General features: G+C 41.5%; 1 protein-coding gene across 2 annotated transcripts in view; it reads left to right on the top strand.

Annotated features, from left to right (window-relative positions):
- The window catches only part of SMG6 (SMG6 nonsense mediated mRNA decay factor), a 239,658-nt gene that overhangs the window by 40,142 nt on the left and 174,722 nt on the right, over positions 1 to 24,794 (top strand). For both annotated transcript variants that reach the window (XM_023731155.1, XM_004376149.2), the window contains exons 9-10: positions 6,763 to 6,824; positions 14,008 to 14,153. In XM_023731155.1, the coding sequence (XP_023586923.1) occupies positions 6,763 to 6,824; positions 14,008 to 14,153 (208 nt within the window). The remainder of the gene's footprint in view (positions 1 to 6,762; positions 6,825 to 14,007; positions 14,154 to 24,794) is intronic.

Below are 24,794 nucleotides of genomic sequence, written 5' to 3' on the forward strand. Positions count from 1 at the left end.
TTGGCATTTGGGTGGATGGGTGTGTGTGTGTGTGTGTCTGTGGGTGGGTGTGGGTGTGGGTGTGGGTGGGTGTGTGTGTGTGTGTGTGTGTGTGTGTTCTCATAGAATAAGATGGTGCTGCTCAGATGCTGGTTAGAAAAGTTAGATTTTGTTAGAATCATATGTATGTGGGCTTTTAGCATTGGAACAAACATTATAGATTGGTGATTCTCCTGGGGTAGTGGGAGGTGGGTGGGTATCAGAATATCCTGGGGGAGTTCTTGTAAGCCACATTCCTCTTCACTACCCCTCTTCACCTCTTGTTGTTAGGTGCCCTTGAGTCGGTTCTGACTTAGAGCAACTATGCACAACAGAATGAAACACTGCCCGATCCTGTGCCATCCTTACAATCGTTGTGCTTGAGCCCGTTGTTGCAGCTGCCATGTCCCTCCATCTCATTGAGGGTCTTCCTCTTTTTTGTTGAACCTCTACTTTACCAAGCATGATGTCCTTCGCCAGGAACTGATCCCTCCTGATAACATGTTCAAAGTACATGAGACAAAGCCTCACCATCCTCGCTTCTAAGGAACATTCTGGCTGTACTTCTTCCAACACAGATTTGTTTGTTCTTTTCACAGTCCATGGTATATTTAATATTCTTTGCCAACACTATAATTCAAAGGCGTCAGTTCTTCAGTCTTCCTTATTCATTGCCCAGCTTTCACATGCATATGAGGTGATTGAAAACACCATGGCTTGGGTCAGGTGCACCTTAGTCTTCAAGGTGACATCTTTGCTTTTTAACAGTTTAAAGAGGTCTCTTGCAGCAGATGTGCCCAGTGCAGTGTGTCATTTGATTTCTTGACTGCTGCTTCCATGGGCATTGATTCCGGATCTAAATAAAATGAAGTCCTTGACAACTGCTGTCTTTTCTCTGTTTATCATGAAGTTGCTTTTGGTCCAGTTGATTTTTGTTTTCTTTATGTTGAGGTGTAATCCATACTGAAGGCTGTAGTCTTTGATCTACATCAGTAAGTGCTTCAAGTCCTCTTGAGCACACACAAGCAAAGTTGTGTTACCACTTAGCCTGTGAGAATCATTGCTGTTTCCAGTACATACGTGTAGTAGTCCTGAAGTGTTTTGCAAGTAGAAAAAATTTTGAGACCCCAGTATTATAGATAATCTAGCCCAGAGATTTGGCAAACTTTTTCTGGAAAGTGCCAGATAATATTTTAGGCCTTTGGGCCATCCATGTATCTCTGCTGCAGCTACTCTGCCATTGTAGTGGGATAACAGCCGTAGACAATATGTAAACAAATGAGTGTGGCTGTGTTTCAATAAAACTTTATGAATACTAAAATTTGAATTTCACTTAATTTTTACATGTTATGAAGTATTCTTTTTTTTATTTAAACTTTAAAAAATGTAAAAACCATTCTTAGTTCACTTAGTTCATTGTAAGTTTATTCTTAGTTTTTAGGCTGTACAAAAACAGGTGGCCAGCTAGATTTGGCCCATGGGCTATAGTTTGTTAACCCCTGATCTAGTCCATTGATTCCCAAATCTGGCTTTATTTTCAGAATTACCTGGAGGCCTTTTAAAAATGCTGGTTCGCGCCCTCCACTTACTCCTTGAAGATGCTGATTCTGCAGGACTAGAGAATCTGCTTTTTTTTTTTTTTAAAAAAAAAAAGTTCTTTAAGTGAGGCACGCACACTCAGGGCACTGATACTGATTTTACTCAGCCTTCTTGTTTTACAGTTGAAGAAACAGCCTTAGAAAGTTGATGTGACTTACCCACAGTTATGTAGCAAATAAGTGTGATAATAATTTGAACCCAGGTCTTTGACTCTAAGATCAGTGGTCTTTGTTCATACCATTCTGTCCTACTCCCTCGCCACAATAAAACAAAGAATAAGTACAGAATACTCAGGTTCGTAGCTCCTTCTTTTCTTTACAGCAGGAAGCTTTGGCTTCCTTGGTGCCGATTTTCCTCCTGAGAGCCAGCTGGGCACTCTAAACTCAGCTGTCCCTCTGCTTTGCTGGCTGGGTTTTCTGGAGCTGACTGCTGATTTGACATTTAGCCCAATTTCACTCCGGTCTGCTGGCTTTAAGTAGGAGAGGTAATGAAGTAATAGCAAGTAAATTGCTTTAACGTAAGACTTTGTTGAGACAGCACTAAATTGCAGTGTGAGGGTACATAAGAGCCACTGTTTCAAGGGGTGCCTTGGTTGGAAGAGGTGATTTTAAAAGGCACGTTTTACATATAAATTCACATGGCTCATATCCAGCCATCTAAATGGGACATCTCTGCGTGGAACTTGTGCTTAATTGAGCTGTCATTCTGTCCAGAACAGTACATGGGTAGAGAAACTAAACATGACGAGTAATCACTGTCCCTGCTCCACCTTCATCTTGGTGTGACTCTTTGGTCCAAGTAAGACACTTGAATATTGATTTTGATTTACTCTGTCTTCCTACAGGGCACTTGAGCCAGGCTACTTGGCTTGCCTATTCTTCTTTATTTATCTATATCCTGAAAAGAGGAATGCTGAAAGTACTAATTAATAACTTTCATCTCTACTAAATGACTATTGCATTACTGATAGGTTTCCACATTTTGTGTACCAGCCCGCCCTTCCTCACTTTTTGTCATCTCCTTAGATATCACCTCCCCCAGAGATTTTCCCTGACTGAGGGATCATGACTGTGAGGGAATCATAGTGCCTCCTGTCACCTTCATAGCCTTTAAGCCCTGGCTTGGGTTTTGGAGCAAAAATGGGGTGTGGCAAGCTGATACATTATTTGTCTTTTGTTCTGGGCTACAGACTCCTTGAGATTAGGGACCCAGTCTTGCTGGCTTGCTTTTTATTGTGCCTAGCATAGGAGCACTGGGGTGAAAGTGTTCATTATTTTTCTGACATATTTGGACGATCTTACCTCTGTACTCACATACTCCTCAATCCTGGGATCTCAAGGCTTTAGGGACACTGATAATTTGGCTTTGATTGAATGCTCTGAAAGGCCTGAAATTTTACTAACAGGTACTGTTGAAATTTTATCTCTGCCTACACTCTCGTATCTAAGAGGATAGAGCTCCCCCCTTTAAAACACAACAAAGTTTTTTTTTTTTTAATTAAAGACTTTATATATAAAAATAGAGACATTCCAGACAGATAAATTAGAGAAGGATAATTTATGCTACCCAAACACTTGAAAAATGCATATTGGAATTTTTTTTCTAATATTAAGTACCCTTACTATACTTAAAATGATTCATTTTATAGAAGTTCAGTTTTCCATGCAACTGTCTAGAAGGTGTAAAGCAGGAACAACTGTTCAGGAGTTGGAAATTGGGCATGTTTCTGAATCCACCCTCCATCTTGTGTCTGAGCAGCAGCTCTCTCCTTCCTTGCTCTCCAGTTCACAAAGCACTTAGACATACTTTTGAATGATATTTCCAGGGCTTGCATACAACATCTGCTTCTCAAAATGCTTTGATTCGAATTATTCCACTTTATCCTTTCAGCTCTGAGCTAGGTAATGTCAGTAGTGGAAATTCCATTTTAGTAACCTCGTGAAACATTTTAGTGACTAACGTACTCATAATTCCACACTTAATGGCAGGACAGACTTTAAGTGTCCAGAGACCTACCCATCCAACTACTGCCATTAGTGTTTCTTTGGGTCGTTGGTTTTGGGTAGTACAAAAGACTCGGAAATTCACAGTGGATTGGTTTTGGACTTGAGCTAAGGAGCCAGGAGTCCTTTTGTGATTTGAACACTTTCTCGGGGCTATGCCAAAGAAGCCTTTTTAATTTCTGGTGAACAGTAGGTAAATATGTGAGGAAGGTTTGGAGGCAGATAGTCTCACAATTTGAGGAGTAATACTTTTCCACCTGAGCAACACTATCTGGGTATATTGCTAAGAATCAAAAAGTTGTGAAATGGAGACCAGTTGATGATGATGTGTCAGAAAGGGAGAAGCTCAGGCTGCGGCTTTCCTGATGGTGGGCTTGGTGTCAGTTAAGAGTACTCAAAAGGTTCTGCCTCAGTGCCCGCTGACTTCATATTGTAATGGGTGAATGTTGCTTAGGCCCTTTTTGATCATAAATGTGTAACAAATCTCCCTCCATATAACATGCCCAACTGCTAGGATGCATTTACATTTTTAGCTCCTTTCCTAATTGAAGCGTTGTTGGTGACAACAAAGGGAAACTATGTTTACGGTGACAGATGTGTTCAGACTAAAAATAAAGCAGTGGTGCTTACCAACCAAGGTTGGGGAGAATGTGCGTATAGTTCGAAAAAGTTCCTAAGGTTCCATTTTCCCCCACCAGTTGAAAAACAATGCATTGAAATCCACTTTCTACTAGATACAGTTAAATATGATAGTGTCGAATGTGAATTCTGGTAATTAAGTGGGCTTCATTTACCACCCTGATGCAAGGATCTATGGGTAGTATAGAAACAACTACAATATTAAAAAATCTTTTGGGGCTTGGGTTTTATTCCAAGGAGGCATTGTGCGTCAAACAGTATGAGCTTTCCACCCAGTCAGTCGGAAAACTTAAAGTAAAACTGAACTGCTTTTTAGTTGCTCTTTTTCCCTCATCAGCCCTTCATTGAATCTGCTCACCAGTCCCCTTCATGAGACAGTTGCTGTATAAGGGAAGAACTGTATTTGTAATCACAAGACCTGGGTATTGACTGCCATGTACTGGTTTAAGTTGCTTAAATTTCTGAGCTGCCTTGGGCTTTAGGGCATGGTACTGGGCTTGAGTGAGACAGGTTAGTATCATTCAGTTCCCACCAAAGTGTCTTTTGTGTGTAAATATAACCAGCTCTAAAGAGTTCCTCCTGGCTATGAGTGAGTTAACCAGTTTATGATTGACAGCTGTGGGAAGAGGAGTAACTGAGTTAAAAATAGGAATAGAGAGTATATATTTTTAATTTTTTATTTTGAAATAATTTCATACCTATGGAAGAGTTATAAGAATAATACAAAGAATTCGCGTATAGCCGTCACCCAGATTCCCCAGGTGTTAACATTTTACCACTTGTTTTATCACTCATAAAGATAGACTGTTAAGCTAGCAATTGAGTGTTTACAACATGTCAGTCATGCTTTATTGTGTCTTATTTAATTGTTGCAAAAACCTATTAACATACAGGTATATAATGTGTAGAAAGAAAAAGTAGGACTTGGGGAGGTTAGATCAGTTGCGTGAGATCCCACAGCAGGTGAGTGGCAGAGGTGGAACTTAAACACCGGTCTTTTACCACCTTCCTCTGCTAGCAAACCTGGAAACCTTCGTTCTAGCTGGGTTTTCCCGTTCACAACAGTATGACGATTGGTAATTTGTTTTGCAGCACTTTCTCACCTTTCCCCTCTATTCAAGGAGTTCAGTGTCCCTGGCCCTAATTCACCTTACTATAAAGACAGGTTATCTTCAGTAAAGTATCTGAGCTTTTTAACTACATAAATCAATGTCTAATCTTGTATTGCTGATTAAATGAAATTTGTTTAAGGGAGAATTAAAGGCTGAAGCTTGTACGCAGAGTTTGCTGTTGAAGTTATTGGTGAGGTGAGAATGTACCCCTTTCCCCACACCTAGCTTCCATATGAAGTAGATGGAGCTGCCATCGTGATTGGAGTTCTGTTTTGCAAGGAGATAGAGGGGTGTCTTTCCTCTTAGGAAAAGTATCCAGGGGCACTGGACTGTTTCTTGCCCTAGCCACCTCCTGTGATCAAGATTCTTGACCCTTCTTTCTGGATGGCTACAGGGCCCTGAGCACATTCCTTCTAGGAGGCCAGGGAAGATGACCAGTTTTGGTCTTTAGATTGTATCCACTCTTTGGGGATTGAATTTTTGTCTTCCCTCCATTGTTTTGCTTAGAGACATCTCGTCACTCAGTTTTGTAGAATAGAAGTAGATTTTCCAGAACCTTAAATAGAGATTATAAATTGGTAGCTCATGGGCCAGAAATGGCTGACAGATGTGTGTTTTTGGCTTGTCTGATGTTTAAAAAAATTTTTTCGTTAGTAGTCAACATTTAAAAGCAACAGGATTTTGCTTAAAAACCCAGATTCCAGTTTCCAGCTTTTCTTTCTCTAAAAAGGACATAACATGTTAATACTGGGCCCACACAGAGCATTTGGCTAGAACTGGAGTGGAGTAGCCACAGGTTGCTAACTGTCCCTACCAGCCTGCTTCGCATCTGGCCCCTGTGTAAATATTCAGCTCCAGACCTAGAACTTGAACTTCTGTTTTAAAAGCTGGAGAAGTACAGTTTGATGAACTTGTTAGTAGTGGGTTACTTTACCCCTGGTTACAAAAGGAGAGTTCTGCTTTCCTGGGTAGGTAGAAGAATAGCTCATAAGTAAGATCAGTACTTCTCCAAAATCATTAATATTCCTGCTCCTCTCAGCATTTCATTTCCATCATTATGAGGCCAGATTGACCTCAGGCAGGCATCTTCTTGCCAGCATCTTTCCGGTGTTAGTTCTGATTTGCTGCTTCCTTGACCGCACAAAGGTGCCACTGCCAGCAGAGGGTGCTGTCCACTCACTGAGCCTGCTGTTATCTTGGCTCAGCTGAGCGGCAGCTGTTAGGCATGTGCCCTGGGTCTCTGTGAGAGTTTGGGCATGTCCCTTTGGTTCCCATCCCTAGTGCCCACCCCTTAGACCCTGGCCAGGTTATTGTGTCACTAGGGACTCTGTTCAGTAACAGGAAACTGGGGAAAGTTTAATTGTTTTCTCCTCTCTCTTTTTCCCATGCAGCTGAACAAAAGGTTCATCCTCAGTTTTCTCCATGCCCATGGGAAGCTGTTTACCCGGATTGGGTAAGTGTGCAGGATGTTTATTTTATTTTCCTACATTACAAGTCATTTTGGAATTTAATATTGTTAGCAACTAGACTGTGTTTGTAACTGAGGGCACAGGGTGTGAATTCTTAGAGGCCTCCACCTTCTCTTCTCTTCCTTTCACTCTCTCTCCTGCTGGGCTCATGAAGTTTGGGAAATATTACTGTCTGTCTTTCTGTCTCTTCTTTCTCTATCCTTACTAAACCCCCCTTTAAACACAGTCTTTTCCCAACTCCTGCCCCTAGTCCCTCTGGGTTTCTCTTCCCTCTTCCCGCTCCATCCCTAGTGAGCCCCTCAAGGCAGGCATGCTAAACCCCTGCGTGCAGCTGTCAAGGGTTCTCTTTGGAGGAGAATACTGTTCACTGGTTTTCCCTCAGAGAGAACAGTAGCGTTTTCTTTCCTCAGTGTCCTTCTGACCCATATCCCTTCCTTCTGTGCTCAGTTTCCTGCATCATTATCACACATCTCGGTAAATACCATGACTATTTTATGGTTTCACCATCTATCATGTATTTACATACACGTAAGTCTCAGGGAAGGTCATCTGGGCAAAACCCTATCACTTCACCCCTGAAATCCTTGGAAAGAGGTTGAGTTTTGAGTATTTTTTTGGTGGATCAGCGGTCCTCACTGTGCAAAACTAGTGATCTTAAGCTTGACTTAATATCTGCAAACCAGAGCAGATAGTGTGCTGAGCTCATCTTTAGTATAGGATTCTCTCTGAGTGCAGAATGGGTACAGAAGGAGAGTGAAGAGAGGAATAGGTGGCAGTGTTCTCAGGAAGGTCTTCTTCTGAGTTGGAGGTTTTATTGTGAGCTACCCTTTGAGGTGATTTGTTTTGGATTATAAATTCCCCAGTTATTATCACAGTTTCCGTTTCACTCTGTCATAACCTTGTAAGTTTATCTGTAGTGCTCCAGGTATCCTTACTGGGAGTGAAAGCTGTGTCAGTTTCCACATGCTTTTGTACTTAACCTTTCTGAGAAGCCTAAAGGCTTTGCCCTGCCTGAAGAAACACTGTTCCATGTGAACTAGAAAGTGTGTTTATTACATATTCATTTGACATTGGCCTGGGCAAGAGTGACTGTGATGGCCCATCACAAGGGTAGTTTTGATTTTGAAATGACTTGAGAAAATTGGAGTGGCACCAATAGAATAAATCTCCATCAGCAGACCTAAGGTTAAAGTAATTCACTTAGGAAAAATAAACTAGATGCATTATTAGCTTTCCTCTCACCTCTCATACAAACTCCACTCTGGCAGAGGTTTTTGCCTATCACCATTATATCCTTAATGCCTGGCACATAGTAGGTGCTCAGTAAATATTTTTTGTATGAATGAGTGAATCATTACAATAAATGGATGGATTGTGCAAGATGGAAGAGAAGGATCTAGTATTCTAATAGGTTATAGTAGACCCCAAGCCATTCATTAGTGAGCAGTGTAAAGCTGCAGTAACAAGGTACGCAACGTGATATCATCTGGAAAATAACATATCACAGCAGGAGATGGCTATTGTGCTACACTTGAAATAGCAGTTGATGGTACTATCACTTATCGTTTATTATCTTTTTTAGTTCTCATTTTTTTCATCTTTCTTTCCTTTACTACCTTTTCACTTGGTATTTCCCCTCCTTTTTTCCTCTTCCCATGTTGGTTCTTTAAATTTTGGTGCAGCGTGTTGCTCTGAATCAGAATTTCTCATACATGGTACTTTTGACATTTTGAGTTGGATAATTCTTTGTTGTGGGGACAGGGGGAATTGTCCTGTGCATTGTGAGATGTTTAGCAGCATCCCCGACCTCTATCCCTAGATGCCAGTGGGTTCTCCCTCCCCACCCCAACAAGTCATGACAATTAAAAATGTCTCCAAACATTGCCAAATGTTCCCTGGGAGGCAAAATTGCCCCTGGTGGAGAACCACTCATCTAGGTATTTCTTAGCTCTGTTAGAACTCATGGAACTAACGAAATTATAAATCTTGGCTTAGAATGAAGCAGTATTTAGGATGTATTTTTATTCGATTAAACATTAGTCGAACCCACCAGCCACTCCATGGGAGAAAGATGTGGCAGTCTGCTTCAGTAAAGATTTACAGCCTTGGAAACCCTATTGGGAAGTTCTATTCTGTCTTATAGGTCACTATGAGTCGGAATTGACTTGACGGCAGTGGATTTAAGCGTTAGTTAGACCCTTATTTCCCCCTCTTTTAAAATTCTCATGTTTTAAAATTCTCATTTGTATTTTGGAGGAAGTTTGAGAAAGAACCACTGCAATGATTAACAAGTTGGAAAATAAGATCTGAGAGGAAAAATTAATCTTTAAAAAATTCTAAGGTTAAAGAAAGATTTATTTAGAGACAGCTAGCGTGCCCTAACTGTGTTTAAATATTAAAAAAGTCATAACCAGATAGTGTTGATTTTTATGGGAAGACAGGAAGAGAAGATAGGCTTACGTTGCAGCTGGAGAGATTTGAGTTAGGTGTAAGAAAATTTCACAGAGGGAAGAAGTTCAGAAATTTTCTTCTCTAGAGGCCTTTAAAAAGACATAGATTATCTCATTTGTCTGAGATGGTTTGCTGTGGTCCAGATTACTTTTCAGAATCTCTTCTATTCCTGCGTATAACATACTCTGATGGCAAAAAGAAAACCCCAGTCCAGTTTCACCTTTATAAAAAATGAGTTTCGGTGATGTTCTCATGAAGAGAATGTATGTAAGTTTTAGGCACTCCAGTCCCTTGATGAGTGTTCCTCTTATGCAGTCCTGGAGGTGAAAGAGAATTGAGCCCCATATTTCTCCTGGAAGGCAGAAACAGCAGTAATGTTTCTGTTGAGGAAAAAAAATAGTATGGAATTCTGTAAGTAGACTAGAAAAGCAATGAGCCCAAGCCACACACAATATCATGGATGGTTGCCTAATTACCAAGAAGATGTGAAATGTGGCAGGCGTTGAAAACGAATTAAGAGAGAGGAGATTGTAATGGGGAGCAGCTGAAGGCACATCACTGTCCCTGACACTGCTCCATCTTCTGGTGTCTGGTGTTCCAAATCACATCAGTGTATGCTGAAATGCCTACTGTGTGCAAGACAAGTGTTCTTACTCTTAGGATCAGTTGAAAAAAAGGTTCAGGACATTATCAGATGGACTCAAGTGCCATAAAGATTGTTTTTCACTGATTACTAGCTACAAGACTTTGAAAGTGAACAAGTCAGAGCCTCCATGGGCTTCAGTTTCCTTATCAGTAGTTTAAATTGGTGATCTCTTAGGTTCAGTGCTTATGTTCTCTAGCACTATGGTTTTTTCTCTCATTTCTACCCTGTCACATGGCTTAGTTGTTTGTTCGTTTCCTTTTTTTACTCCTGGGTTACTTCTGTCTTACTCAGTTTTTAAAAAATTAAGAAGTTGAGAAAAGTTAGGAAGCACGATTCTTTGCTGCAGAGAATGTTGTCTAGCCAAGCTGTGTTCCTCAGCATCTGAGGGGTTGGGTCCTGCCACGTTGGTCACTGTCTGAGTCACTCCTGGGGTCTAGGTCCCAGTGTTGTTTGAAAAGAGGAGCCCTGGTGGTGCAGCGGTTAAAGCGCTCAGTTGCTAACGGAAAGTTCAGCAGTTCGAACCCACCAGCCGCTCCGCAGGAGGAAGGTGTGGCAGTCTGCTTCTGTAAAGATTACAACCTTGGAAACCCTATGGGGCAGTTCCATTCCGTTCTGTAGGGTCGCTGTGAGTCGGAATCTACTCCACAGCAGCAGGTACGGGTTGTTTGAAAGAGTGGTGTCTTGAAACTCCCATTCAAATGAGACAGTGTCTCTAGAGATCACTTCACAAGGCAGTCCTGTAAGTCAGTGAAACGAAATGTCCCGAACATGATTGTATCTTCGCGCTTTTAAAGGATAGGGACACAGTCCTCTTGGACTCAGACAGAGGAATCAGGCAGGCAGCTTCTGACATACAGAGGCTTTCCTGGTGAGAGAGATCAGACTTACTGCACTTGGGCCACGGAGAGAAGTCGGGAAACCGGCAGCCTCTAGACTCTTGATTTGCGACAAATGGGATAATTTTGCTTCCAGTTTTTGCCCTGGTTAAAGTTACCGTTTTATTTTTTACTTGCTTGCCTAGTCATGCTATTTGCACAGCTTCAAGGTCTCTTGGAATTCAGAGACTGATGTATTTATTTTGGACTTAGAATTATTTAGAAAACGTTTGTGTCTTGATTTATTTTTAAAATTAGCGAATGTTTTTAAATACAAAAGTAATAGGTGCTCATTGTGGGGATTTCTTTTTTCTGACAGTACAGTGCTTATTAATAGCAAAATATTTAGAAAACTCAGGAAAAATAAAATAAAAATACTACCTACATTCTCACTATCCTTTGTTAACTATCCTTAGATAACTGTCCTTTGTTAACATTTGGTGTCTTATTTTTTCAGTCTTTTTTTCTATATATCACACACACTTATTTTTTTACAAATATGTATAAAAGGAGATCACATTAAACTGCTTTAAGACTATTGTTTTCATTTAATCTATATTGAACTTTTTTCCAGCGATTAAAAAAATCTAATATAACTTAAAAAATAGTATTTAGTTATATGGATGCACCATCTTAATCATCTGTTATTGTTGGACATGTTAGCTTACTTCCAGTTTTTTGCTAGTGTAAGTGACCATCTTTATATGCTTTCTCTCCTCCTCCTCTTCTTGGCTAAAATGTTTATAATAATTATTACATAAGTAATATACAAAATCTCTTTACAAAAATTATAACGTTACAGATAAGACTAAAATTCTATTTCACTTCTCCTCCAGCGCCTTTATCCTCCGATAACATTAGACATCAGTTTATGTATTCTTCCATATCTTTTTACTGCATTTACATACTTACATATCTATAAAAACACATGATTTTGAGGTTTTTTTATTTTTTTTAGCAAATTATATACCACATTATCTCAGTTTTTGTCTAATTTTCTTCTGTGTAATATAGGGTAGAGCAAAGATTATTTCTCAAAGAAAAAAACATAAAAGTACTTACAGGTATTTTGAGGCCAAAATCAGACAGCATTTTGGTTACAGAATTGGGAACCAGAAACCTGGTTGTTGCGCTCTGAGGAGGAATCCTTTTATCTGTGCGTCCCTCAGTTACTGCCTGACAAAGCAGCATTCTCTGAGTAGATCCATCTTCCCTCATATCTCAGATTGGAAGTTATTCTAACTTACATTCTATGCATTTTGATTTCTTTTGTTTCATGTTGAACTGGTTGAAAGGTGAAGGGAGGACTTTTTTTGAACTTTTTTTTAATAAAAGAAAATGTGAACATTTGGCTTGGTGCTTGTTTGAAACTTCAGTCTGACCTCGGGAGCGTTAATGGATCTGTTTCAATTCCCATCCCGGAGAAGAGGCTTCCTCAGACACAGCTTCGAAGCGAGACCGTCCCACGTGACACTTCTGTCATGTCGTTCTGTGCTGGCGCTCTACTGCCTTTCAACACGGAGACACATGGCTCTGAAACTTGCCCAGTGTGGCTGCTTTTCAAGTAGAGTGAACTCTGCTGTTCTCGTAATGAGAAGTGCTAGTCCCCCTCCCCACCTCCGACCAGAAAGAGTGCTGCACAGTGTCAGGATTTAAAATGAAACCTTTGTTATAGCCCATGGGGAAAAATGGATCCAGTCCAGCCCCAAACATATCACTCTCTGCCATTCCAAACCTAGAAAAAGTTTTAACGTTTCTGAACTTTTTAGAGAAGGAAAAAAGTTGTTTTTTTTTTTTTTTTTTAAGGGCACTTGAAGTGGCATGTGGGGAAAAACAGCAAATGCATGGCATGTTTTGTGCCAGTGAAAATGAGGACAGCTCAGCAGAGAAGGGAACTGGAATGTAAACTGTAATTGACCCATAGCTGTGGCATGACTTCTGGGCACCAGAGGGTCAGTAATAGGAGTTGCCATCCAAGGGCAAGGAATGAAGATTGCCGGGTTGCCAGAGAGCTCTGGAGTTTTCTGATCTGGGGAAGGTACTACTCACCAGGGAAAGGGCCAAGGTGCCGGTGTAACTAAAAGCACCTTTCCCCTAGGCATTGAAACAGTTTTTTATCTTTTGAGAAGGATTCCCTTTCTTGTGGCTTTCCAGAAGCTATTTATTAATCCAGCCTAGAACTACCCCACTTCCACCCCGCCCTAGTTGTACAACAAGCAGTTTGTTTGTTTGTGGAGGGGTGGGGTGGCTGAAAGATGCTTAGCTGACCACGAATTGTTCAGCATGGCCCGAAGGCTCATGTGCCTGGTTTCTCTCTCTAGCACCAAGTTTGAATTTGCTTTTTGTTTCTGAGGGCTTCAGCTGTGGTTTGTTCCTGTTGCCAAAGGAGCTGCAGGCATGCACCACTGTGTGAGATCCAGTGGCCACACTTGGCAAGCAATGGTTTGAATGACCTCTCTTTAGGAGCCCTAGGTCACTGGCTGGATATCTGCCTCCCTACATTACAGGCTCTTCCTGTATTGGGAGTGGCACTTGGCCAGGGCATTATATTTCCACTGGCCTGAAAACATACAGACCCTGATGAGCAGAGGCTTGTGTGAAGGAGGGGGCAGCAATTCAGGATCCTAAGATTGAAGTAGATCATTGGGGCCCTAGGTTCAGGAATTTCTTCAAGGGGAAATTTGGAATCCTTACGGGGAGCAATTAGTGTGATAGTTCCTCAGAATACAGCAGCAGAACTATGAAGTAATTCTTGAGCAAAGAGTCTTTAGATCCATGTAACTATAGAATATAGGTTTCATAACACAGAGTTTGGGGAATATGTAGGTTTAGAGCTTAAAGGAAATTTGTTTCCTATTTCAAAAAACTGACTGTTTCAGAGAAAAACTTTGATATCAGCTTGAATCCAGTTATTGCCAGGGGTTAGGAAATAGCATGCCAAAGCATACTAACTCATACAGTGATTTATTCAAGAATTGAGTTGTTTCCATCTTCAGGGTTTCAGTAAACCCTGAACACTTTACTCCTTTCTCCTTAATTTGTTCAGAATCACAGGAAGATTTGTGAAAGTAGCAAAGAAACGTTTCAGATGCTACGTGTCTGCTTTCTGTGTTTGTGTGTGTGTGTGTGTGTGTGTGTGTGAGTGCCAAGTGCTCTTGGGGATGTGTCTCACTGATGGGTTCGCTGTGTCTGCAGGATGGAGACCTTCCCGGCGGTGACTGAGAAGGTCCTCAAGGAGTTCCAGGTATTACTGCAGCATAGCCCCTCTCCTATTGGAAATACCCGCATGCTGCAGCTGATGACCATCAACATGTTTGCTGTGCACAACTCCCAGTTGAAAGGTAAGGAGCATCCAACTTCTCTGTCTAGACAGAGATTAATCTAGCTTCTTTCCTATGCTACCACACCATTGCCTCTCAGATCTTTAAGTTACTCTGTCAAATCTACGTGACTCTCTAGTGCTTGGGTGGGATGGAAGGAGGGAATCATGGGTATATAGCTTAATTTGCAAACCCAGAGATGCTGTTGCACATCTGGCCATGCTAAAGGCAGCAGCGAGGCCTCTTGGAGGCTGCAGCCCCAGAGTCCCTCCCAGGGGAGAGGCATTGCTGAAATGTTTCATTGCAGAGACCATACGCTTGGCAGGGATTGGGAATAGCTGTTTCTGGACTTGTGTACTCTGTTTGTTCAATATGGAAAAGTCTAGTTCCCTATGGGATATCCCTTGTGGGAGCCTGCCAGGGAGTAAGAACAGAGAATTGATGAGCTTTGGTGACTCAAATCTGGAAGCACAAAAACCACCAGGCCCAGAATTTGGCTAGCATATCGGTGTGCAGTCTGAAATGCTTTTCTGAACACTTTTGGGGGGGATGGGAGGTAGGATGATTGGCAGGATTTTTAAATGTTCTGATGTCCAGGTCACAGTCAAAGGATGTTCCCTTCCCTCCACCCCACTTAGGTAAGGATGATGTAGTTTGACTTGATGGAAATATGTAGCATTGGGGTGACATTACTTTGTGTGTGTTTGCAAAGGAGATTTGGTCTGTGATGCCAAGGAATCATTCAGTTTGGTCTCAGGACTGGAATCTTATTATCTGAAATGCCACGAAGTGGGAATTTCCCCATGGAGACTCCTTTGTAAAACAGATCTGGTGTTTCTGGACAGGGTGTCGCTGGTTCTCTTGTTGCACCTTTTGTTAGTGCTTTCTCTCACCCTGAAGTTGATTTATTTCTCTTCCCATTTGTGTTTGGGGGCTTTGCTTCAGCTTGCTGGTGGTGGGGGAGTTTCTTCACTGATGAGTGGGTATGCCACGCTTTCTCTTGAAACTTAGCTCCTCCTGGGACTCTGCAGAGTCCTCTGCCGGCTAGCCTGGGTTTTCAATCACAGCTGAATCTAGAGGAGATTTTCTCCTCTCATGTTGCCTGCTACAGCATTTAGAATTCCCAGCAGAAGGCGAGACGCAGAGGCTTAGGTGCCTTTTTGAACTTGGCTAATTATTCCTGAGATGGCTATTTGTTTAAGCGACTCCGAGGAAGGATGGAGTCCTGAGGAGCAGTGGTGGTTTCCAGGAAGGAGGAAATAAAGTCTGTAAAGTGCTGTCCTGGTGAGGCTGTGAAGTCCAAAGGAGGTGGGAGATTAATTCCTTCATAGTTACTCTGCTAGTTCGGCTACAGAGTGGGAAGCTCACTGGACTCAGGAAATGGAGGCCTCCTGAGGTGTCTTCCAATTCATTTTACTGCCTCCCACTAAAAAACAACCCACAGAGTTCAGTGAGGCGCCTGTCACAGAGCTGCAGCCTCTGCCAAGGCATTGTTCCAGCATCAGGTGACCTGTGGCCTCTGTAGGTGTGAATGTAAAGGACCTGCAGCTCTTGCCTGTGAAGCATCTGTTGTCAGCAGCTTCTGCTCCATGAAAAGGAATACCTTGGCCTTTTCACAGGCCACCAGTGAGTCCTGTTCTTGTAGCGTTGTTAAGTAAAGGTTAAAAAAATAACGGGTGAAAGGGAGGTGAGATAGAACAGAGAAAGAAGGAAATAGGAGGTTCCCCCATTTGAGGCCAAGATGCTTTTTCTAGAACACTTTTCCACAGTTGGTCATAACGAGGACCCTCTAAGCGGGAAGAATGTGTAAGAGTCTGTACTTGAGACCCTGGTACTCATTTCAGGCCTTGTCCTGACTCTCGCCTTTATGAGCCGGCTGTGGCCAAGAGGAGTATGAACTGAGGTGGTCAGAGGCTCCAAGGGTGTTTCAGGGAAAAACAGCCCAGGCCACAGGATATAACACTCAACTAGGACAGAGAGCTCTGTGGACGTGCTGCCAAGTACCCGGTGTGCAGCTGAGGCGGCTGTTCCAGACCCCACTGTGTGGGCTGCCATTGGGAGAGGGGTGAGCAGAGCACTCAGCAGGGCTGGTTGGTGGGAAGATGCACTTTTCCATTTCCCAGCACATGAGTCATCTTCTCTGGGCCCCTGTGCTGTGCTTGCACGGACAGTGGCAAGAAGAGGGTGTTGTGGCTGAGCAGCAGCATCTGTGCCGGGGGTGGAGAGGGAAGGGGGTTGGGGAGAGGGTAAAGATTTAAATCCTTCACTAATCAGCAGCAGTTTGAATCACATTTTTATGAGTAAGGAAGTGATAAATCAGCCCTCAGTGTTCAGCCCCCAAGTCCAGTCAGCTGGTGCCCTTCTAAAGGCTTCCCTCCAGGCCAGTCTGCATGCTGTCAGAGTCGCCACCCAGCCGCGGGTCCCTGGCTGTCCGAAACCAGGAAGCAAGTGCCTGATGCTGCCTGGCCCTCCCAGGTGCTTGGGGTCTGTGGAGATTTGGCAGCCACTGCGAGCTATAGAACATCTGGGCCATCATTTTTCTTTCCATTCCTTCTTGGACGTGTCCTTCTGGGTGGGTGTTTGCATATGTCAGTTCCTGGACTCTGTAGAGAAGGAGTGTTCCAGGCTGGAGCAGAGGTGATCTTATGGCCTTCAAGGCAGTCTGGATCCTCTCAGTCAGTGCCTGGGCCTTCCCTGCAGATGTGGTACCAAAGGAGTGCGAGTTGGAGAGCAGCAGAGAAGTCCTTACTAAAAAGTATGTCCCCTCTAATACTACCAGGAATAATTCATTTTTTGTGTATTTAATGCTACCCTTGTGTAATATCTTCTTTTCAAAATGCCAGTAGTCCAGGGATAGAAATCATGTTGTTACTAACACTTCAGTGTGACTGCTTTTTAATGTGCTTTCCTCGTGGTCAGGAGCAACATAGAGCTATTTAAAAGCTTTGGTCAGCTTAGAAGGCGAAAGTGGAGGGAAAAAGCTTAGCTGCTAATGAGGTAAAGGCATCTTGCCCTTTTTCCTGGGTTTTAGTTTTCCCTGAAGTCAACCCTGCTCAGGGAGGCGGAGGCGGTGAGGCCAAATTTGCCCTCCTTACCAAGCGGGAAGTAAGCTGAGTTATGCCACACCATTTAGCCATCTAAACTTACAGGTCTCACTAGGGATCCTAAAATCATGGCTTCAGTGCTATTGGTGGGGACACCTTTATCTTCTCCTGTCATGGGCCCTATTGAAAATCCTGCGTCAGTGAGACTGCAGAGAGTCTAGAATCCTAACGTTCTACCCAGAGGTGGTTGGGACAGATGAACGTGGAGGACGAGACAAGGGATATCTGGAGGCCCTAGCATAGTGCTTGGTATTTAGTAAGCACTCAGTAAGTATTGGTTGAATGCAGGGATGAGGAGGGCCACAGTTCTGCACAAGCCAGCTCTCACTGAGTAGAGTGTTCCTTACCTGGCCAGTGTCCAGAGCTGTCCTTTGGCGGGTAGTGGGTGGTGGCGAGATAGGTGGTTCCCAGAGTGATGTCACAATTGGTAATCTCTCTAAGGCATTCCCGAGCCTGAAGGGAGAAATGGGGCCTTCTCCACATGGCTCAGCATTTAAGACTTCAGTAGCCATCTGATTGGCTGACGTGATGCTGGAGGGTGTACTGTTGATCTAAACCACAAGCACTCCAAGAATTTTAATTTTTTAAAAATTCTGTAATTTAAGGAAATAAAACTCTCGTTTCTTGAAGACGAATAATTGAAGCAACATTTGTGGTAGGGCATCACTGAAACCCCATTGCATCCCCCATCTGTGCCCAATTTACTCCAATCTGGCTGTTTTTATTCTCTTTTTTTTTTTCTCTCCCCCCCTTGCTCTCTCTCTTTTTTTAAATATGTTTTATAATTCCTGGAATCAAAACCATCTCAAGCACACACTGTTTTATTTTACTGTATTATTGGATTATACTTCCTATAAATCACTGGATGTTATTCATTGGCCACCACTGGAATAACTTCCCTTTTCTGTGCCCTGGCCCCCTCCTCTTTTTCCTCCTCTACCAGTTCATAGCCATAGTGGGCCTCCAGGTCAGCCTTGCAGAAGAGCCCTGGTGGCAGCAAGAGGGCACCCAAGAGTCACTTCTTGCCTGTGCCGTCGGTGCTCCCTGCTCTTTGGGAACATTGAGGGAAGGGCTGGGATTGAGGTAGGACTGGGACTAGACTGGCATTCTTTTCATTTTCTTTTATGCTTGCTTTTATGGTCTGTTAGTAATCCTGAATAGCAAGAGGTAGAGGGAGTGCCACACGTGCGTCTCCAGAGGAAAGAGAACCACGGCTGTCTATGTGGGACAGATAGAGCATAACCCAGAGGTATGGGATGCTTGAGTGGAGACCCACACCTTCATACCATTGTCGTATACAGAGGTTGACTCTAGTTGAGCAGTTTGACCTACAACCAATATTTGTCTCCCAGTATCCTACTTCAGTGGATGACATAGAGACAACAACCCTAGAGACCTTCTTGCTTCTCTGGGGCAATTTACTTCTGTCTGAGTTTGTTACCCAAGCAGAATGTATGAAGTACCTAATCCTCTGCTTGTCAGAGGAAGCCTTCCGTAAGGGGTTAGGCTTGAGTTTAGCTGTATAAACTGTCCCTCTCAGTCCTCCTTCTGTGTCTGTGGTGGAAGCCCTTGGGCTTTTTCTCTATCAGAATCCACGGGTAGATTTCTACAGTGCTACCTGACGTTCATTTTCAGAGGTCCCTAGTTTAGAGGCCAACAGATTGTGTGAGAAATAGATTCAAAGTTCAGAATAGGCTAGGCTTTGGAAGGCAGGCCAGAGGAGGATGCATCCTTAAGCTATGCCCTCTGTCCCTGTGGGAGAGATTTAACTATCTACAGGCTGCTTACTGAACATTTCTTTCCCCAGCAATCTCTGCTTTTGGATGTAGTTGAAGTCCCCTGGACAAGAAGCAAGAGTTAAAGAAATGAGTGTGTCACAGGACCTACTACCCCTCTCCTCGACTCTGAGTTCCAGGGTCCTTGTTTTCAGAATGAATCTGTTACTTTAGGCTGAGGAAGGAGAAACAGTTGTGAAAAGCTAAAGGAATGAGAAAATTCAGTTACATCAATAAAATGTAAGCCTCTTACTATATCGGTTGAAGAAATGGTCTCTGTTGTTACCCCAAGGTGGCAGGGCTGTGGTTTGGTGTCCGTGCTGCTGTGGTATGGAGTGCAGAGTGCAACATCCCATCATTGCCCAGGGGTTAATGTGCACCAGATCCTCATCTCTGTTACCGTCTGATAGCTTCTCAGTTTTTTTTGCCCCAGGATGGACTTACTCTAAAGTAGAGACATTTTGGGAGAAGGGAGGGAATGTTGGCAGCAGGACTCTCACCTACCTTTTCTGAGCTCTTCTTAAGCTTTTCCTGAGGAGTAGAATTCAAAATGTGTGGTTTCCAGGGGACTCAGGCCAGATAGGTACTCGTTGTTGGCTACACAGGAGAAGCAGGTGTGTTCTTGAGGGAAAGAAATAAGTTGCACTCTGGACGCTAAGCCCTTAAAAGCTCGTCTGGGGAACAATTGCAGTTTTCAGAGGTCATGGCCAATAATGACAACAACAGTCTGATAATACCTGTGATACTTTATAGTTTCTCATTTGATTCTGATATCAGTTCTCTGAGACAGGCAGGGCAAATATTTTGTGTCTTGTTTTACAGGTGAGGAGAAACTTACCAGAAAGGTTAAGTAACTTGCACAAGGTTGCACAGCTAGTAAATTAAACCCAGTTCTCAAGTGTCCAGATGTCTATATCAGAAGACATAAAGGCTTCTCTGGACTAAATTGAGGTGGCTAGAAAATGCGAGGATCTCCCCCTCCCCCCTCAATTTAAGCAGTCTGTTGTTCTTTGATGAGAAAAGTGATCCATATATCTTACCTGAGATTAGAAGAGGAATATAAGTAGAGATAAGGGAGTTAGGAGGAGTCACAATTCTCCTGAGCTGCTTGAAACTTAGGTGGGATCATAGATAATAAACTGGCAGAAGGAAAGGATATGGTTTGGGCAAGTCAAGGCTGATTGTTCATGACCAGTTGATAAAGAAGTATTCCGTCTTTCTCTTGGTTTGGGATATTTAGTGTTTTTTAAAGGACTTTTTAGGAACTTTTTTTAAAAAAAGTATTTTTGTTGTTGTTGAGCATATACACAGTAGAATATACAACAATTTCTACTTGTACAATTCAGTGACGTTGATTGCATTCCTTGAGTTGTGCAACCATTCTCACTCTCCTTTTCAGAGTTGTTGCTCTTCCATTAACATAAACTCACTGCACCTTAAGTTTCCTGTCTAATCTTTCGAGTTGCTGTTGTCAGTTTGATCCCGTATGGGTAGATGTTAAAAGAGCACAACACTTAAGGCAGACATTCTTCACTAATTAAACTAAAGTATTGTTTGGTTTTCAGAAGACTTCAGGGGATATTTTTGGGTTAAGGTTTAAAGATTATCTCGGGGCTGTAGTTTCAGGGGTTTATCCAGCCTCCTTGGAACTTTTTTTTTAAATTGTGGTAAATATATAGGTAACAGAACATTTGCCATTTCAATAATCTTCACATGTATAGTTCAGTGACGTTAGTTATGTTCATCATGTTGCTCAACCATCACCCTAAACCACTCAGGAACATGGTTTTTTATTTTCACCATCAGTTTGAGTATCCTTCTTGCTTTTAAAAAGAGGATTTTTATATGCCATTCTTAGAAGAGGCTATGATTCCTTTTTTGGCCTGAGGGGAGGGTGGATCTCATACAGAAAAAAGTATGAGCGTATAAAACATTTGAAAGAATGATAAAGTTGACTATACATGTAACCACCACCCGGGTTAAGAAATAAAATATTATCAGTACCCTAAAAGCTCCCTGTGTCCCTCATCCCATGCTAGCTCCCTTCCTCCCACTACAGGTAACGATCATCCTGACCTGTGAAATTCATTCCCTTGATTTTCCTTATAGTGTTAGGATCTAAGTAAACATCCCTAAACAAAACATAGTTTGGTTTTGCTCATCTGTAAATGGAATCATTCTAATCATTCTATTTATATTGTTTTCTCTCCGGCTTATTTTGTTCCATGAAGTGTTTCTGAGGCTTGTCCTTGATGTGTATAATAGTAGTTCATTCATTTTCATGCTGTAATACTGCATTTTATTCATTTATTCTGGTTTATCCAATCTTCTGTTGATGGGCATTTGGGTTGTTTTCTTTTGGGGGCTATTAGAAGCCAGTTGAGTCCATTGACAGTTACTATAATTGTTGGTATGTTTGAATTTTTGTATACCATCCTTTTTTTTTTTTAATCAGTTTTATTGAGGTCAAGTTTATGTACAATAAGATGCATCCATTTTAAGTATACATTTCAATGAGTTTGACAAATTTATATACCCAGTTAACCATCATCACAATCAAGATACAGAACATTTCCGTTACCCCTGAAAGTTCTCTTTGTGCCCCATCCCAGTTGATCTCCACCGCTTCCCCTGGCCCCAGGCAACCGCTAATCTGCTTTCTGTCAACATACATTGTATTGTTTTTTCTAGAGTTTCATATAAATAGAATGATACAGTATGAACCCTTTTGTGTTTGACTTTTTTTGTTCAGCATAATGTTGCTGAAATTTATTCATGTTGTTACATGTATCAGTATTTCATTCCTTTGTATTACAGAATAGTATTTTGTTGTATGACAATACTACAGTTTTGTTTGTCCAGTTACCTATTCTCTGGACATTTGGGTTATTTCCAGTTTCTGTCTATTATAAATAAAGCTACCCTGAACATTTGTGTACAAGTCTTTTTGTGGACATATGTTTTCATTTATCTTGGGTAAATACCTTAGGAGTGGATTTGCTGGGTAAATGTATGCTGAACTTTTCGGAAGTGGTTGTACCATTTTGCATTCCCTCCAGCAGTGTATGAGTCCCAGTTTCTTTACATCCTGGCCAACATTTGATATTGCAGTCTCTTCTATGTTAGCTATTCTTGTGGATGTGTCAAGCTATTTCATCTTGATTTTAATTTGCATTTCTCTAATGACTAAGGATGCTTAATGACTTTTCATGTGTTATTTGCCGTTTGTATATCCTCTTTGTTAAGTATCTGTACAAATCTTTTGCGCATTTTTTTAATTAAGTTGTAAGAGTTCTGTATAAATCTGAATGTAAACCCCCTATCATGTAAACCCCCTATCAGATACATGTTTTGTAAAAATTTTCTCCCAGTGCTTTCATATTCTCCTTCCTCTTCTGTTTCTTTTTTTCTCCTTTCTTAACCTTCTTTTGGATGGGTTTTTTTTTTCCATTCCATTTCCTCCCTCACCCCACCCCTACTCACTCATAAAAACTCATTGCCGTCGAGTTGATTCCAACTCATAGCAACTCTATACTAGTTTTCTTTTTTTTTCAGTAGTTACCTTAAAAATTACAGCGTGCATACTTACCGTTGGAGCCTTGGTGGAGCAGTGTTTAATTATAAAGTGCTTGGCTGCTAACTAGAAGGTTGGCAGTTCAAACCCACCAGCTGCTCTGTGGGAGAAAGATTTCGTAGTCTGCTTGTGTGAAAGATTACAGCCTTGGAAACCCTATGGGGGCAGTTCTCCTCTGTCCTTTAGGGTTGCTGTGGGTCGGAATCGACTCCACGGCAGTGAGTTTATACTTACTTACCTTGTTAAGTTGATCAGCATTTTTCTCTCCTTCTAAACACTACAAAGACCATAGGATGCTTAAATTTTGTTCATTTTTTTCCCAATTTATATGCTGTTGTTGGCATATATTTTAATTCTTTTTTCTTTTTAAACTCTACAAGACAGATTATCGTTTTAATTTTTGTTTTGTTCATTTTTATTATTATTTTGACAGTAAATATTTGTTTAGACTCATTCACATACTACTTTCTTTTTTCTTCATTCCTTTTTACGTTTCAGACCCTCCACGTGGTATCATTTTCTGCCTAAAGTACGTTCTTTAGAATTTATTAACAAAATTCTTTTTATGGCAGACTTTGTCAGTTTTTGTTTGTTGAAAAAGACTTTATTTTGCCCTTATTCTGAAAAGATCTATGGTCACTAGTAATAGAATTCTAGGTGAACAGTTATTTTCTGTTAGCCCATTTAAGATACTGTTCTACTGTCTTTGGGCTTCTTCTCTTGCAGATTGAAAGCTATCAGTCTGTTTTCCTTTAAAAGTAATTTATCTTTTCCTTCTAGGTGCTTTTCATTGTCTTTTTTTTTTTTTTTTTTTTAATCTTTGATGTTCTGCAGTTTTAGTGATTTGTCTGTGTTTGGATTTGTTTTTATTTTTCCTGCTAGGGATTTGTTGGGCTTCATGAATTCTTAGCATTGTTTTTTCAAGTATTGCCTCTGTCCACACTTTCTCTTCTTCTTCTATAACTCTAATTAGGCATGTGTTAGACCTTATTCTGTCTTTGATGTCTCTTAAACCTTTCATTTTTTTCTTTTTGTGCTACATTCCAGATAATTTCCTTAACTCTCTTTCAGTTCATTAAATCTTTTCTTAGCTATAGCTCATCTGCTGTTATATATGTCCCACTGAGTCTTTAACTTCAGTTACATATTTTTATTTTTAGATATTTCATTTGGTCTTTGTTTACAAATGTTCTGACATTGTTTATTCTCGAAACTTATTTTTGAGCTTTTTTTATTTCTTTAAAATATATTAAACATGGTTGTTTTAGAGACTTCATAATCTGAACTAGTCCTCATAGGTCACTTTCTGCTGGTTCTTGCTCATGTGCCTTATTTCTTCATGTCATTTTAAATTTTCTACTATGATCTGCTTGTTTTTGTTGGGATTTTATTAATGAGAATTCCTTGAGAACTGAAATGAAGGTGGACTCCTCCACAGAGAATTTATTTTTCCTTTTTTTTCCTCCAGAGAGAATTTGAGTTTGCTGTTGTCCACAGCCTGGTGTATTATCAGTCTACGTTACCGATTGCAGTTGACTCGGTTCCGACTCCTAGCGACCTTATAGGACAGAGAAGAACCGCCCCATAGGGTTTACAAGGAGCAGCTGGTGGATTCAAACTGCCGACCTTTTGGTTAGCAGCCAGGCTCTTAACCACTGTGCCACCAGGGCTCTCAGTCTGTATATTAAGTCACTCTAAGTTAAAATACCAGCTTGAGGGTTTTTAGACCATACAGGTAATGGTACTTCAGGCTGCAAAACCCCTGTGAGGCCTAGTGTATAGTCCAAATTCTCAGTGCAATATTTTTTTCTTTTCTAGTCGGTCTCCAGGTTTGAGATAGTCAGTTTTCCAGCAGTCTTCTCAAGGGGTTAGGGGCTTATTTATTTATTTATTTTTCTTTCAAAAAATTTTTTTATTATAGTACTTTAGATGAAGGTTTACAGAAAAAACTAGCTTCTCATTAAACAGTTAGTATACATGTTGTTTTGTTACATTGGTTACCAACCCCACGACATGCCAACACTCTCCTTTTTCGACCTTGGGTTCCGTATTACCAGCTTGCCTGTCCGTTTGTGCCTTCTAGTCCTTGCCCCTGGGCTGGTGTGCCCCTTTAGTCTCATTTTGTTTTATGGGCCTGTCTAATCTTTGGCTGAAGGGTGAACCTCAGGAGTGACTTCATTACTGAGCTAAAAGTGTGTCTGGGGGCCAT

The sequence above is a fragment of the Trichechus manatus genome, unplaced genomic scaffold (assembly GCF_000243295.1).
Source record: "Trichechus manatus latirostris isolate Lorelei unplaced genomic scaffold, TriManLat1.0 scaffold00040, whole genome shotgun sequence".
In the NCBI taxonomy this organism is placed as follows: Eukaryota; Metazoa; Chordata; class Mammalia; order Sirenia; family Trichechidae; genus Trichechus; species Trichechus manatus.